Here is a 15915-nt window from a genome sequence, read left to right on the forward strand (position 1 = left end):
ATATATAAAAAATCAAATAAAAAAATGTTGGGGGAGTCGCAGCTCCCCTATGTCACAACGTTCTTCCGCCAATGGGTGTGACATGTGTCAATGTTAGTGTCACGTGGCAAGACAATGTCACGTGTCAGTGTCAGTGTCATTATCTTTATTTCAATTTAATTCTCATACATGTCTCATTGATTCAATTTAGTCCCTACTTATGTGTCTATAATTCCATTTTGGCCCTAATTTTTTTAATAATTAAAATATTTTTTTAATCCATTTTTTTATAACATTAAAACTAATTAAGTATAAATATTTTTACAAAAATTAAGTACTGATATTTATATTAAATTTTAGCTGTAAAAGTCATTTTAATAAAAAAAATTAGTACAACATTCATACAAATAATAAACTTGGTCTCAATTTGGAAAGAGACAATATTGTTCTATTTTGAAAAAAAAAATAATTAACAAAACATGAGTTAATAATGTACAATAATGTAATATGTTTAAAAGTCATTTTTAATAAAAAAAATATTAGTATAATATTTAGACAAATAATAAATTTGGTCTGAAATTGGAGATAGACGATATAAATATCAGTATTAAAATATTTATACTTAATTAGTTTTAATTTTATAAAAAATGGATTAAAAATATTGGAACAAAATTGAATCAGATAGGGACTAAATGAGTCCAGAAAACATATATGGAAACTAAATTAAAATAAAAACCAATGACATTTGATAGTGACATTGACATTGACAGGTGACATTGTCTTGCCATGTGGCACTAACAATGTCAAATGTCACATCAGGAACCTCTGATATGTGGCAAAAAATTTGAACTTTTTTTACAAAAAAAAAGTATTATAAAAAAACACAGATTGATACATGACACGCCGTTAACGACATTAGTCATTTTTTCCAAAAAGGATATAATTGAGTCACTTTTTCAACAGTTGAGATGCAATTGACACTTTTTTTAAAGTGAGCTGAGATTGACACCTACCAAAGTGGGTACCATCTGAGTTATTAAACTTTATTTTTACTTGATATAAGATCTAATCGTATTTTCGTTTACCTTAATCTTAGTTGCTACGTCTTTAAGGGTCTTTCTCCCTTTCATTTCATTTTCATATTTTTTTTAATCACATTTAGGTTTTAAATTTGGATGATAATAGATTATTCATCCACTATTTTCTTAAAATTCAATAAATATCTGATTGTGTTAAGGAGTGAATTTTAAACTTAATTCAACCCCACAAAACTGACTTATAAGATGAGGTTTGTATTTACTTATATATTATAAATGTTCAGTCGATTTGGGCTTTCCAACACACCTTTCTCACACGAAGGTATATATCTCGAGTGTGAGACTAGACATTAATGAATGGTCTCATAGTAGCCTGATAGTAGGTGACACTATAAGTCCAACAAAAAATAAATCTCACTAGGATAAGCTTAGACTCTGAACCATATTAAAAAGTAGATTTTAAACTTACTCACACTACAAGATCGTTTTGTAAGATGAGGATTACACCCACTTATATACTGTATTTTTGTCTTATATCTTATCGATGATCTCCAACAGATTATAATATTATATGAATCAAATCTAATCCAACTTATCTTTTATATTTAAAAAATTATTATTTTTTTTAAAAAAAAGTTCAAAATGTTTATTTTCAAAACATGTTTACATTATTTCAAGAATCAAACCTTTAATTTTTCCAGATTAAAATGTAGCATTTTTTTTGTTTTATTTTTTAAATTAATTATTGAATGCTTGTACATTACTTTATTTTCTACCTAAATTAGCTAAACAGATTCTTTTCATACAAAAAATCAACTCTATTTCAACCCTTCTGTGGAAAGTTGTCCTCTTTTTTCTTTTATAAAATTTATTCTGAGTTGTATTCTTCGAAATATCATTAGATTACCGTAATACAAACAGCTAATTATTACGAATCAGGAAAGACCAAATAGTTTATTGTCTAAACTGGCTTTTTATGGTCAAGAATTTGACCTTTATTAATCTCATATTTCTGGTCAAAAGAAAATATACTTTAAAACTTAGAAACGTGTCAATGGAATTTTATGGAAGTAAAACAACAAAAAATTCACGAAGTCGTTGTACACGACCAGATCATCAAATTTATCATGCTTCCAAAGAATTTTGAGGACTAAGTTTATTTCATTATCTTTTTGGATACTTTTTCTTATAGTCTCTAATTTTTATAATTATCAACTGATGTTAATAAATTCATTGATAAGCTCAAATTTACCAATAATTACTTTTGAAAGATTTCACAATTTATTTTATTAACATATATCTTTGTTAACAACAAGTTCGTCGAAAAAATCCATTGAAAAGGTTTATCAGTAATTTATAATTACAATTACCGACAACATAATCACTGAGAATTATATTTGGACTTTATATTGGTATTTTTCTCACATACCAAATCTCTTGCTTCAGCAGCCGAGGCAAGATGAAGACCTGGACTCAATTTCCCTTATTCGTTCCTTGCATTGTTTGGCTTTATCATAGCTCCAAGTCAAAAAAATTTTGGTGCAATGACTTTGGTTTTCTCAAAAAAACAAAAGATGGACAATTTGTTGTGTTCTATATTATTTCTTATTCAGAACGGTACAATTACAATATGATAATGACGAATTTGACTTCGAATATATATGAGATGCCAGAAAGATTATGGTGAGGGAGAAAGAAAAATAGAAAATGAGGTTGAGATGAGAGATAGAACCGTGAAAGATAAAGTCATAGTGTTTAAATAGGAACTATTTCACCACCACCTTCGAACAAAGTAGCGGACAGTAGCATGCGAAAAGGAGAGGAATGAACTAACAGAGGAAGTTGTGGAAGCAACAGTCAAGAAGGGGAAGCGAGAATTAGAGAATTAGAGAGAATAACATTTTAGGGTTTTCATTTTTTTATCTAATTTAATATTTAAAATTTATGGGTGGATTGGTGAGTCAGTCTGACTCACCACGGATTCAACTCGGGTGAGTTAGGTTCTTAGTGGATCGAGTTTATTTTTTGCCTATACAAAAACTTGTAATTTTTTTTAATTCAATCCGATCCGAACTCATAATAGACAGAATTAACTCGCATGTTATATTCTATTTTTAGAGCTCTAGCAATTACTGGGGTTTTTTTTTTGTTAGTGAATTTTTAGAGCTCTAACAGTTTGATAGAATTTTTTGGATGTTAAGGAGAAATGGATGAGAAGAAGAAGAGAAGAACAATAGAATGAGAGAAGGAGAAGAGGATGAAGAGAGAGTAGGAGGAAGAAGAGGTGGAGGTGGAAGAGGAGGAGAATGAGAAGGTGGAGGCTAGGCGATGAGTGACATGGAGACACGCAAGTGATGTGTTGGTGGGGTGGCGATGACATAGAGGTGCGACGACAATACTTATCGGAGTTACAGAAAGAGGCGAAAGAGGAGGTGGACGGAGAGAAAGAGAAAGAGAAATAGGAGAAGGAGGAGGAAGAGGAAGAGAAAGAAGAGGATGAGTCAGAGGTGGCAATGGTGGACATGACGACACTGATGACCCTATGAGGAGAAGAGGAGGAGGAGAGGAAAAAGAAGATGAAATAGTAACCGTCAGTCGTTACTAATGTATACTGACCAACGAATTTATGACTGTCAGTAGTTATTGACAAATTTTACTATTCATTGATAAAGTTTATCAACAATCATTTTACCGACACATTTATTATTATTGATAGTTTATCGATAAACTTGAATTATCAAATTTACCAACAGATCCGTCAACGATATATTAATAATTCGAATTCACTAACGAACTACTAATGACAAAAGATCTGCTAATAATATATACTTTTCTTATAGTGTCACCGAGACCTAAAAATGATAAATTTGTTTTGCGTTTGTAACATTGTATATTTTCGTTTTTGGAACCGGGTATTTATGTATATGATGAAATCAGCGTCCATCCGATGATAATATAGCAAAACTTCACATATACAATTTTAATTGACTACTAATTATAGCAGTATATTTCCATTACAATTTTTTTTTAAAGCACATCAATAAATTAAATATAAATAATATATATTATTTTTCTCAACTCTAATTTATGCAAAAGTTTTCAACGCAACGGAATATTTGTTTACATAAGATGTCTTGAATAGCAAGGACCAGACAATAAAATATGATATGCAAAGAAACCAATGATAAACCTTTTGAGCTAATGGTGACCCCTTCATTCATACTTACGCACTTTTTTTATTATAGTGTAAGGCTTCGTGCCTAGTCCAAAACCTGAACCTTTAATCCACCAAGGACAAATCTGTTGGCCAATGTTACTTTCTTAATAGAAAAACACAAAAAGTTTCATGTCGTGTGCTAACCGCTAAGTGGCTCAGCATTCTAGAGCACACCAAAAAGTTCTCTCTGCCCCATTATTATATTTCTTTTGTAGTTGGTTCAATAACAAATCATCTCAACTATGTTTCCTCAGATTAAATAGTCCATTCCAACCCTGTTAATCACTATAATATATTATATACATACAGTAGGCTTTTAATTATCTCTCTAAACACTAAATGTGCTTTAACAATGTTCACAAGTCTTGGTTTAAATGCTTAAATTTCAACTACCATTTTCTTCATCAATTTATCAAATTTCAAATACTAATGGCAGCATCCCACTTTCAATTCATGATCATATTTCAACTCATATTTTCAAACATTAATCTTTTGAACGGAGCTTTGGATTATAGACTTGATTCTATAAATGGAAAAACATGAAAATTAAATAAAGGTTTAAATGATTTTACAGAACCTCCTAGTCCTAGCCTAGGTATCTCCGCAAACAAGAAATATAGTAGTTCAGAATTGAACAGTGGCATGAAGAAAAAGGCATCACGGGATGAAGTTTTGTTGGTAAACCGTGTCCAACAGGGAATAGTGGGTGCCATTCACACATGTAAAAGGGCACCATCACTTGAAGGTGGATTTGGTTACCAACTTTCTTTGGGAGGGGTTCCAATAACCATTTTTCTCAGCTTCAGAATGACTTTTGCTTACATTTTTTTTATATTTTCCCAAACTTTGAAGCCTCTCCCTTTTCCTTATCAAGTATCAACTCTTCCAAAACAATTCCTAATTTAATTAGACTATACCATTCATCATCTAGACCTGGGAAGAAATACATGTAAGTTAGGCCTTTAATCTTTCTATCATTGTATCATTAAGGATTAGGTACACACCAAACTCCGACAATTTACCACGAGGGTTATGATCAGAGTAAATGTTCTTCGGGGCATGTCTAATATCAATCACGTCTCTGTTTTTTTCAACATTTTGGTATAACGGCACAAACAACTTCATTAACCGAAACATATTTTATTTACAATAACTGCACATTTTTCGTCAATTTTGGCTAGTCATTAATCGTCAATGTTTTTGTTACTAGGAACATGATAACATTTCTGCTCGGATTCTTATTGTGAAAAAAAAATGTTTTTAAATCTTACCAACCATCGGACAACTTGCTTTTTAAGGATAATATATATAATCATTACAACAAATAAATTTTTATAATTATAAAGGAAAGAGAGAAAAAAATTATAGATATCAACTGAAAACATAATTTTCTTTAAGACAAATTATCATTACTCATTCTTATCCAGCCCAATATAGATAACATATTTTTAAGGATGATGTATATAATCATTAGAAAAAACTAAACTTTTGTAATTATAAAAGAAATAAAGAAGAATAATTTTGTTAAGACATCAAGATATCATTACTCATTCTTATTCAGCCTAATATAGATAAGGAAGGTAAATGTTGTCATACTTGATCACTATTTCAATGATCTCATGTGACACTTCCTTTCAATAATTTGTCCTTATGATAGGTTTTTGAAAGACTGTTATGCCCCCAAAGGGAAGACTTGCTTAATGTGAAATTGTGGAAACTGAGGGGCTGGGGTTTACCAAACCCATTTTAGCATTAAAAATTTAATTTAATTTTTTTTTAACATAAAAGAGAAGTTAGAGTTGGCCATTGATTTTGAGATGTATATATAAGGCCATTCGCTTGTCATTTCGAAAATGATAGTACTTTTTTTCAGCTTCCAAGGAAAACATTAGAAACGGAACGGGGATAACAGGATTAGACAAAGTATTCCGAGGGTGAAAAACGCTCGGAATATTGCGCCCTTCATCTCCCATCGTTTTGTATTTCACTACGAAATACATTTCTGATTCTTTAAGGTTCGTGCTTCCATTTCTTTCAAATTTCTCTTTCGACTGAAAATTCCTTTCATTCACATGCATGGAATGATGAGAGCATAGTTTTCTGCAATTTTAACAGAGCAATGTACGAGTTCGTTTTGAATTTTTTTTTATTTTTAAATTTGTTCATACGAGGCCTTGCATGAAGTTGTTTAGAAATGAAGGTAATGTGTTTTTGCAGGTTCGCCTTATTGAGAGATGAAGGGGAGGGTGGCGGGTTGGAGGAGCCAGAGGGTTTTCTTGCTTTTCTGGTTTGGAATTACCCTGCGCTTGTTTTTCTTACTCGGTGCCTGTTCTGAGAAGACAACAAGGTTCTAATCTACTCTTCTTTTGCTTCAAATTTTGGTGCATTTTATCTCCTACCATGTGTCAGAGAGAACAAAAAGGAAAGCAAGAGAGATAAGAGAAGCTTGAGACCAAAGTATTAAAAGGAAAACATTCTAAGTTTCATGTTGTTTGTTCTTTTCATTCTTTCTATATATGAAAAGTATATTTAAAAGAGTACCCATATTCAGCATCACACTCCTATAACTCTTTGTGTATTTATTCTTTTTTTTTTCCACAATAACGATTTTTACTGCTCCAACTTTTTAAACACCGTCCACATTTCTTATTTTTTATTTTTGAATGCATCACTAACTTTATCTCATGCTTTTTTTATTCTTAAAAAAAAACATTACTAGTTAAACTAAAGAAACGAGGAGAGAGAGAGAGAGTGTTGCATAAGCAGAAAGAGTCACGGTTTCTTTGTCTTTTGTGTCCCGTTTCTTATCACATGCAACCTTTTAGAATTCTATGTCCTCTGTAAGCTTTTAAGTTAAATCTATTTGTTATTTTTATGCTAACTTTTTTCCCTTCTGAGAGATGACTGCACTACTTTATGTTTGTGGTAATGAAAGGAATTGATTCTTGCACCCACGTCATCACCCCTGAACCATCTGACTTTAATTTCACATGTCTCCTCAATGTTCTTGACCATAACTCACAACCCAACTCAAATATTTTGTACTTTTAACCAATAACATAAAAAACTTATACTTTTACTCTGCATCAATAACAATGGTCTATACATTAATAACGACATATTCTGTCAAAGCATACGAATAAACATTAATGAATTTAACTAAATTGATACGTGAGGTCAATCTCACACATATTAAAATATTTGTACATAGTTTTCATGTACCTTCTTTTAATATTGCCCTGTTGCAAACGCAAACTATAGTTTCATAGCAATGGTTTCACTTCATTTCATAAAGATTTTTTCTTTCCATGCTTGCCTTTCAACTCCAGAAAACCTTTGAGGGAGACCCGCCCCACGCAACAGACAACTTCTAATCCTGGGATCATTCTGACTACACAGAACCGTCAACAGGTGATTGCAAGAGTTAATTTGATTCCCTCACAGGTTTATTAGATTTTCTCGTTTGGTCCGAAACGAGTGCGGCGTTTTTGACTCCGACAATTGTCTTTGACTTTCACTTTTCAGGTGGTGATTGACAATGGTATTGTTTCCGTCAAATTTTCAAGACCTGAGGGTTACATCCTTGGAATGTCATACAAAGGAATTGACAATATACTCGAAGATGACAACGAAGAACAAGATCGAGGGTATTTACCTACTTCACAAGAAATTTTTCAAGTTGATCAATTTTAAATTATCAAGTTTCGCATAAAGTCAAAGGGACTAATACATGGTTTAATTCTTAAATTGACCGAATAATACGTTTTCATATTTGTTTCCAGGTACCTGGATGTCGTTTGGAATACGCCAGGAAAGTCTAGTAATTTTCAGAGGTATAATTTTTTGTCTTCTTCATTATTATCGTGTATTAAATTATTGGTTCATTTATTGGTACACTTAATGACAAGCTAGTAGTAGTAGTAACAATCTGAAGTGATACACGAGACTAACTGATAATTGGAATCATGTTGCAGAATCTTCGGGACAAATTTTACAGTTATAGCAGCTGACGACAATACCGTTGAGCTCTCATTTTCAAGAACATGGACACCGTCCATGAATGGCTCGAGTGTCCCCATGAACATTGACATAAGGTCAAACTCTTTGTTAATGACAGTTATACTATGTTTATAAGCTAATTAACGTTACACCGAACAAACTTTTATACGCAGATACATTTTGCGAAGTGGTGATTCAGGATTTTATGCATATGCAATATTTGATCGCCCTGAAGGATGGCCTGCGGTGGAGATTGACCAAATTAGGATCGTTTTCAAACTCAAATCCAAGTAATGAAATGACTAATAATACCTTTAGTTTTATGCAAGATAAAAAAATTACTCTTTTTTTTATAGTTTAAAATTATTTTAGTTTAAATTTATAATGCTGATTATTATAAAAGTCAACAGTGAAAAAATGATGGGCGCAGGTTCAATTATATGGCGATGTCGGATGAAAGGCAAAGAACCATGCCAACAAGGAGAGATAGAGAAACTGGTCAAGTCTTGGCATACCCTGAAGCAGTTCTATTAACGAGACCAGCGAATCCAGAATTCAGAGGAGAGGTATTATGCGGCACATATTTGTATGGTTATCGTATATGGCAACGTTTGTTTGTCTGTCTTTTCCTTGGTTGGTTCAAAGTTGAAAATGCCCGTGAATGAAAGAAATGATGGTTTTTGTGTTGGGTTCAGGTGGATGACAAATACCAGTACTCATGTGAAAACAGGGATAACACTGTTCATGGATGGGTGAGTGTTGATTCCAATGCACCCGTGGGTTTCTGGGTGATAACCCCAAGCAACGAGTTCCGCAATGCTGGCCCCATCAAGCAAGACCTTACTTCACACGTTGGCCCCATTACCCTCGCGGTATGCCCCACTAATTCCTGTCTTAACCAGTCAAAACAAGCATAGCATCAATTTCGATCCAAGTTTTTCATAGTATCAAACACATGGCTGTATCAAATATTCAAAGAACTTCACCTGTTACATTATGCATGTTTGTGATTAGATGAAAATGTAAAACCATTTTGATTTTGTGTAGATGTTTGTGAGCACTCACTATGCTGGCAAGGAGGTAACCCTGTCCTTTCAAGAAGGGGAGGCTTACAAAAAAGTTTTCGGCCCTGTGTTCGCCTACGTTAACTCTGCTTCACGCGAGGATGGTACACTATCCCTCTGGTCAGACGCTGCGCAGCAGGTACCACTTACCCCTAACACCACCCAACTCTGCTTATTTATCAAAGATTACTAAAGCTCTTGTGTCATCACACATCATTTGATTTTGTTCTGTTACCAATCAGCAAGCCAAAGAAGAAAGAAGTTGGCCGTATGAATTTCCTAAATCAGTGGATTTCATTCCACCCAGTCAAAGGGGGATAGTTTTGGGAAGACTACTAGTGAAAGATAGGTAAATAATGCCAATGCTTTGTGCCCACTTTTTGTTTCTTTGATTTCTTACTACCTATAAAAGAGACTAATGTTCTTTTTATTCCCTTGCTTCACCAGTTACTTCAGAGGAGGTAGACTTCTGTATGCTGACAACGCTTACGTTGGTCTAGCTTTACCTGGAGAAGCAGGGTCATGGCAAATAGAAAGCAAGGTATATTTGGAATTGGCGTCAATGAAACTTATTTTATCTTGGTTAGGCACTAAAAATGGGTTTGAATTTTATGCTACTGACAGGGCTATCAGTTCTGGACTCAAGCTGATACAAAGGGTTTTTTCCTGATTAATAATATTGTGCCCGGTGACTATAATTTGTATGCATGGGTTCCTGGCTTCATCGGTGATTACAGATATAATGTTACAATCACCATCCCAATGGGTAGAATTTTCTTCCCGAATTTTCTTGTGGGTTCAGGTCAAAATTAGTTATGACTCGCCCAACTGAACAATTACTTGTTTGAACTTCTAGGAGGAGGAGTCATCACATTGGATTCACTTGTGTTTGTTCCACCAAGAAGTGGACCAACCATGTGGGAAATTGGGTTCCCAGATCGCACGGCTGCAGAATTCAATATACCAGACCCTTACCCTACGCTCATGAATAAATTATACAACGAACGGCACAGTGACAAGTAATCCAATACACATTAAATTATTACTTAACAGTTGCTTCTTCTGTTTCCCAGTCTTCAAAATTTTCACCTTTAGTAATTAATGTATTGGGGTCTCCACTTTTGACAGGTTTAGGCAATACGGGTTGTGGGAGCGTTACACTGATTTATATCCAAATGATGATCTTGTTTACACTGTTGGTGTTAGCAAGTATAACAAGGATTGGTTTTTCGCTCACGTTTCAAGGTAACGCACTCTTTTAAACACTCTTCCTATTAGATACACAAATTGACAAGCTTTGATGGGTTTTGACTCTAAATTGCGATGTATGCAGAAACGCAGGAAACAAGACATACCAGCCAACGACATGGCAGATTATATTTGAACATCCAAATGAAGTAGTAAGAGGAAACTACACATTGCAAGTGGCCTTGGCATGTACCAATGATGCTGACCTGCAGGTACATGGTTTGAAATCTGACATAGTTAAGCAATTTTCTGCTAAGAGAACGAGTTAATGATTTTTAATGAGATGTGTTTCGTGGATGATGATGATATTAGATTCGTTTGAACGACCCTGAAGCAAATCCCCCAGACTTTGCAACTGGGAAAATCGGAGGAGATAGTGCGATAGCAAGACATGGTGTGCATGGATTGCATAGGCTATTCAGCATTAGTGTAGGAAGTGATCGAATTTTGAAAGGAAGGAACACGATCTATCTGAAGCAGGCAAGATCCAGGAATCCTTTTCAAGGAGTAATGTATGATTATATCCGTTTAGAACGACCTCAATTGACAGTCATGTGATTTTGTCCAACAGTCGTTCACCACAGGGTGAAAATAGCAGTGTATAGAGAATTAGTGACCAAAACTTGGTTTTGTAAATCAGTGACTAATTTGGTAGCTGAATTTTTGCTTAAAAAAATCGGTGATCAAATTTGTCACTGTTATTAAAAAAGTGATAAATGGTGACCAAATTAAGTAATTAAAATATATAGTTATCGATTGAGCGACTATTTTTTCTAATTAGTGATTAATTTAATGACTAAATTTTTCAGTTACTTAAATCAATCATTAATTTAGTCACTATAATCAGTTAATAAATTAGTAACTAATTTGAGTCAATAAAAGAGTAATTAATTTCAATCATTAAGTTAGTCTCTAATTCATTTATGTTATCGGTAAGTAATGATAATAAAAATTATTTATTTATTCATAGACAACTTTTTTAATCTCATTATAATTAGAAATTGTTTCTAGTCATTTTTAATTTATTGAAATAATATTTTAATATTTTAAAAAATATGTATATATATTTTAAAACTATTCTCGAGTATAATTATTCAAATAGAAAATATATCTAATTTACATCCAACATCTTCAATCCACCACCATAAGAAGAGACGCTTGAGTTTTGCATCTAATGTCTCAAGGTCGATTTACTAAATTTAACAAAAATGATCTAATTGCATCATTTTTTCAAAAATTGAACCCTTATTGAGACTTCAAAAAATTGGGGAACCAATTTAAAATATATTTTGATGAAAATTGAGATCAAATGAGTATTTAATAGCATAATACTATTAAAATAAAACATTTAATTATAAATATTCAGAAAATAGATAATTCAATGTATATCATATAGTCTTACAAGATAAAACTATAGTAACATCACTCATATACATCAAGAGGGTGCTTCTACACATGCATCTCCATCTGCCCACACAAATAAAGTGATCATTGCAAAAAAAAAAATACAACACATACAAACAAGGGAGGGTAAGCTAATTTACAAAATGAATATATATATATATATATATATATATATATATATATATATATATATTTTTATATATAACATGTATCCAAATAGCTCTAAAAATGTCTCTAATCCATAAGATGTTATCTATTTGTTGAGATTTTTAGGACTTTTGGAAATATGAGATATATGAAAGATATATGGGATATGTTATACGAAGGAACATGTTTTTGTATTTTATTGATATACCCTATATATAGAGTAAAATATAATAAAATATCAAATATAAATATTTACAATATCTCACTCTTAATCTAAAATAATAATTAATTTCTAAAACTAAAACATGTTTCTAAAACTGAAATATTTCCTAGAAACTAATTTAAATAAAAAAAGATATTACGTAATATTTTCAACATTGTCTACACATAAAAACATCATACAAATGATTAAGACATATCATCATGATTATTGATCAACAGATACTCATATTAAAGATTAAAAAGACACATGCAAGCGGAAAAAAAAACTTACATGCAACAAAATATATAAGAGACAAAAAACAAGGGTCGAAACTTAACTTATGCAAAAGAAGAAATTGATTGGTCCAAATTAAAGAGTTTGTCGCGAATATCACTCTTACGATCTCAAATCTCCAATCAGGTGAACAGAGAACTAGAACTTCTATAAAGATGTTAGGGAGCTATAGAAAAGTGATTTCTAGACCGATGATTTGTTTTAAAATAATGAAATTCGTTTATAACAAAACTATTTATGTTAAGACCTTTTATTATTAAAATAATCAAGTTTCAACTATTTTTAAATAACTATTACTTCTAAAACATCATTTTCTAAAGTTTTTCATGAAATGTCATTTAATTTTATAAAATAGAATATTTATATTAAATTTTAATTAATGTTTTAAAAGCTTAAATTTATAATTATAAAAATAACTTATCTTTTAAAAGGTCCATATGCTTTCACATATGCAAATGCTAGCATAGATTAAATTGCTCATTTTAATTTAAATTTGTGTGTCCATATCAGACAATGAATAATTAAATATTTAAATATGTTTTTAGTCCTTAAATGTTAACGTGAAATTATAATTCTTTCATCTTCCATATTTGATACAATTTGGTCATTAAACTTTAAAAAGAAATAGATACAAGAAATGTATCTACAAGATGTTTTAAACTGATGTCACTACAAGAAATGTAACCTTTTGTGACAAATAAATAGTGCTAAGGATAAATTTTGTCACTATTAATATATTAGTTGTGACAAATTTTTTATTTGTTACAAATATTATTTATACTATTGACAAAATGAAAAAAAAATGTCACATTAAGTTTACTTTAAAATTAAGTTTACTTTAAAATTAAAATATATCTTACTAATTTATAAATTAATAATTATTATTTATTAAAATGCTAAAATCTTTGTTTGAATAATTTATGTAATAAATTTATTTTATATTTAATAAGAAATTAGATGTGAAATATTTTTTCAGTTATTATTTTATATATGTATAAGAAATTAGATGTGAAATATTTACCTATTAATTGTGACTAATTTTATATTTATCACAAATACTTTTCACAATAGTGATAAAATAAAAAAATGTCACAATAATTATATTTCAAAAAAATAAAAACACATGTTAAAAAAATATTACATTATAAAATTAGTTTTTTTGTAATAAAAATACAATCAATATAAAAAATATTAAATATCTATAAATTAATAATTATTTTTTATTATTGACAAATTAATAATACTTTACAAATTTGATATTAGTGGAAAAAAGTATTAAATTTATGTTATTTTAGTCGATATATTTTTATTGTTTTAATAATATAGTTAATAGTGATAAATTTTATATTTGTCATGAATTTTATTAAAATTGATCAAATATACATATCACAAATTCATTACTACAATGTTATATAATAAATTTTTTTATTTGATAAAAATATAATTAATAAAAACTTTATTAAAAATAATCATTTAATGGCAATTATTTTTATTAATTGTTAAAAACCCTTTATTTAAGATTTGAACTCATGACCTTATAATGATAAACAAAGTTAGACCACTCTACCACTCCACAATTGCTATATTCATTTTGATATTTTTTCTTATTTAAATATAGTCTTGTACTTTTTATTAATATTAGTAAATAATATATTTACTATAAATTTAGATTTAGTATGCAAAATATAAAGTGGTGCCTATATTATTTTCTCTATCTCCCTATCTCTTTATGTCTCTCTATATATAAATAAATATATAAAGTAAATAATATTTTCATAGATAAAAATAAATAGATAAATAGAATAAACATAACTAATAACAAAATAAATTTGTGTTACAAAATTATATAAAACAATAATCAATTATCATCTTCAACAATAATATTATTTTCTTCATCCTCTGTTAAATCAATATTTTCATCATTGCTTTCTTCATCGTCTTTGTCAATAACTTCCATAGGCATCATTGGATTTCCATCAGTTGTGGATTGGGTTAGGTCTTTTCTATATAAAGAAAACTCGTGTTCTTTATCAGACTCATTGGATATAAATGAGATTGAGCCAATCTCTTCATTTTCTTGGCATGCTTCATTTATAGCTTCTTTTGGCATATCATACCAATCTCGAGGCTTTGTTTTCACTACTACAAGCCAATTCGGGTCTTTGGTATCTTTAACATAATACACTTATTGAACTTGGCTAGCTAAGACATATGGCTCATTCGTCTTCAACTTGCGCTTACTATTAATAAGAATAAATCCATACTTATCTTCTTTGTATCCTCTCCCTTTAGAATACACATCCCACCAATCACATTTAAATAAAATGACATTATTTCCACCAGAGTAAATTAATTCAATAATATCTGTTAAGATGCCAAAATAATCTAGGTTACCTGCATTCTCGTCACCTTTAACTAAAACTCCACTATTTTGTGATTTCAAGTACATATCTCGATCCTTTACATTAAACCTCCAACCATTTACCAGATAACTTGTATATCGAAAAACACGTGAATGTGGTCCACAAGCCAAGTGAAACAATGACTCATTGTTTATGTTGCCTTCTCTTTTCAAATGTGCAACTTGATAAAAAATAATAATAAGAATGATAAATGTGGTTGAGTTATATAATAACAACTAAGCAAGTTTAATTGATTCTTACATATTTTTTGAACCACTGAAAAAATTCTTTTTGATATCTTTGTTCCAGATTTTGTGAGTTTGTTTTCTCCAATTCTTGTTTATGTAGTCTGATCACAAAAAGACATAATTATATTGAATTACATAAAACCACAATAATATAAATGTGCAATATAAGAAAATTACTTACCCAATAAAAGGCAAAACATCATCACAATTTTGGAGAACATAATTTCTTACTTGCTCTTGTTCGGCTATAGTTAACTCAACATACTTCTTTGCATGCAATGGTTTTCCAACTTGTAGAAAAAATTTTAACTTTGACTTATTTAACTTATGTACATCACCCTCATAATTTCTTCCACATCTATTTAATCTTGTCTCAACCCCATCCAAATACCTCGAACAAAAGTGCACACACTCCTGTGCAATATAAGCCTCAACTATACATCCTTCTGGACGAGCCTTATTTTTTACATATGATTTTAGCCTAGATACCTTTCAACTGGATACATCCAACGATATTGCACTGGGCCAGCAATCTTAGCCTCATTTGCTAAGTGAATGGGTAAATGGACCATTATGTCAAAAAAGGAAGGAGGGAATATTTTCTCTAGCTTGCACAAGGTTAAAACTATAGTTTTTTCTAGCAGGTGTAAAGTGTCTAGACTTAATGTTTTAGA

The 15915-nt window shown here is 30.7% G+C and overlaps 1 protein-coding gene across 1 annotated transcript; it reads left to right on the forward strand.

Moving 5' to 3' along the window:
• The first annotated feature begins 6079 nt into the window (after window positions 1–6079).
• Window positions 6080–11311, forward strand: LOC114176676 (rhamnogalacturonate lyase-like). The gene is made up of 17 exons (XM_028061786.1): window positions 6080–6248; window positions 6451–6580; window positions 7563–7644; window positions 7759–7880; window positions 8016–8066; window positions 8208–8327; window positions 8406–8522; window positions 8663–8798; window positions 8928–9104; window positions 9280–9435; window positions 9539–9645; window positions 9744–9837; window positions 9921–10062; window positions 10153–10315; window positions 10425–10541; window positions 10630–10756; window positions 10857–11311. Exons 2-17 carry the CDS (start codon window positions 6468–6470, stop codon window positions 11100–11102), a joined length of 2070 nt encoding a protein of 689 aa, XP_027917587.1. The 5' UTR covers window positions 6080–6248; window positions 6451–6467; the 3' UTR covers window positions 11103–11311.
• The last annotated feature ends 4604 nt before the right edge of the window (window positions 11312–15915 follow it).

Source organism: Vigna unguiculata, chromosome 3 (assembly GCF_004118075.2).
Source record: "Vigna unguiculata cultivar IT97K-499-35 chromosome 3, ASM411807v1, whole genome shotgun sequence".
Classification (NCBI taxonomy): domain Eukaryota; kingdom Viridiplantae; phylum Streptophyta; class Magnoliopsida; order Fabales; family Fabaceae; genus Vigna; species Vigna unguiculata.

Coding starts and splice junctions, on each gene's coding strand:
- LOC114176676 (XM_028061786.1), top strand. CDS start 6,468: ATGAAGGGGAGGGTGGCGGGTTGGAGGAGCCAGAGGGTTTTCTTGCTT. Junction 6,581..7,562: donor TGTTCTGAGAAGACAACAAG/GTTCTAATCTAC, acceptor TTTCAACTCCAG/AAAACCTTTGAGGGAGACCC. Junction 9,436..9,538: donor GGTCAGACGCTGCGCAGCAG/GTACCACTTACC, acceptor GTTACCAATCAG/CAAGCCAAAGAAGAAAGAAG.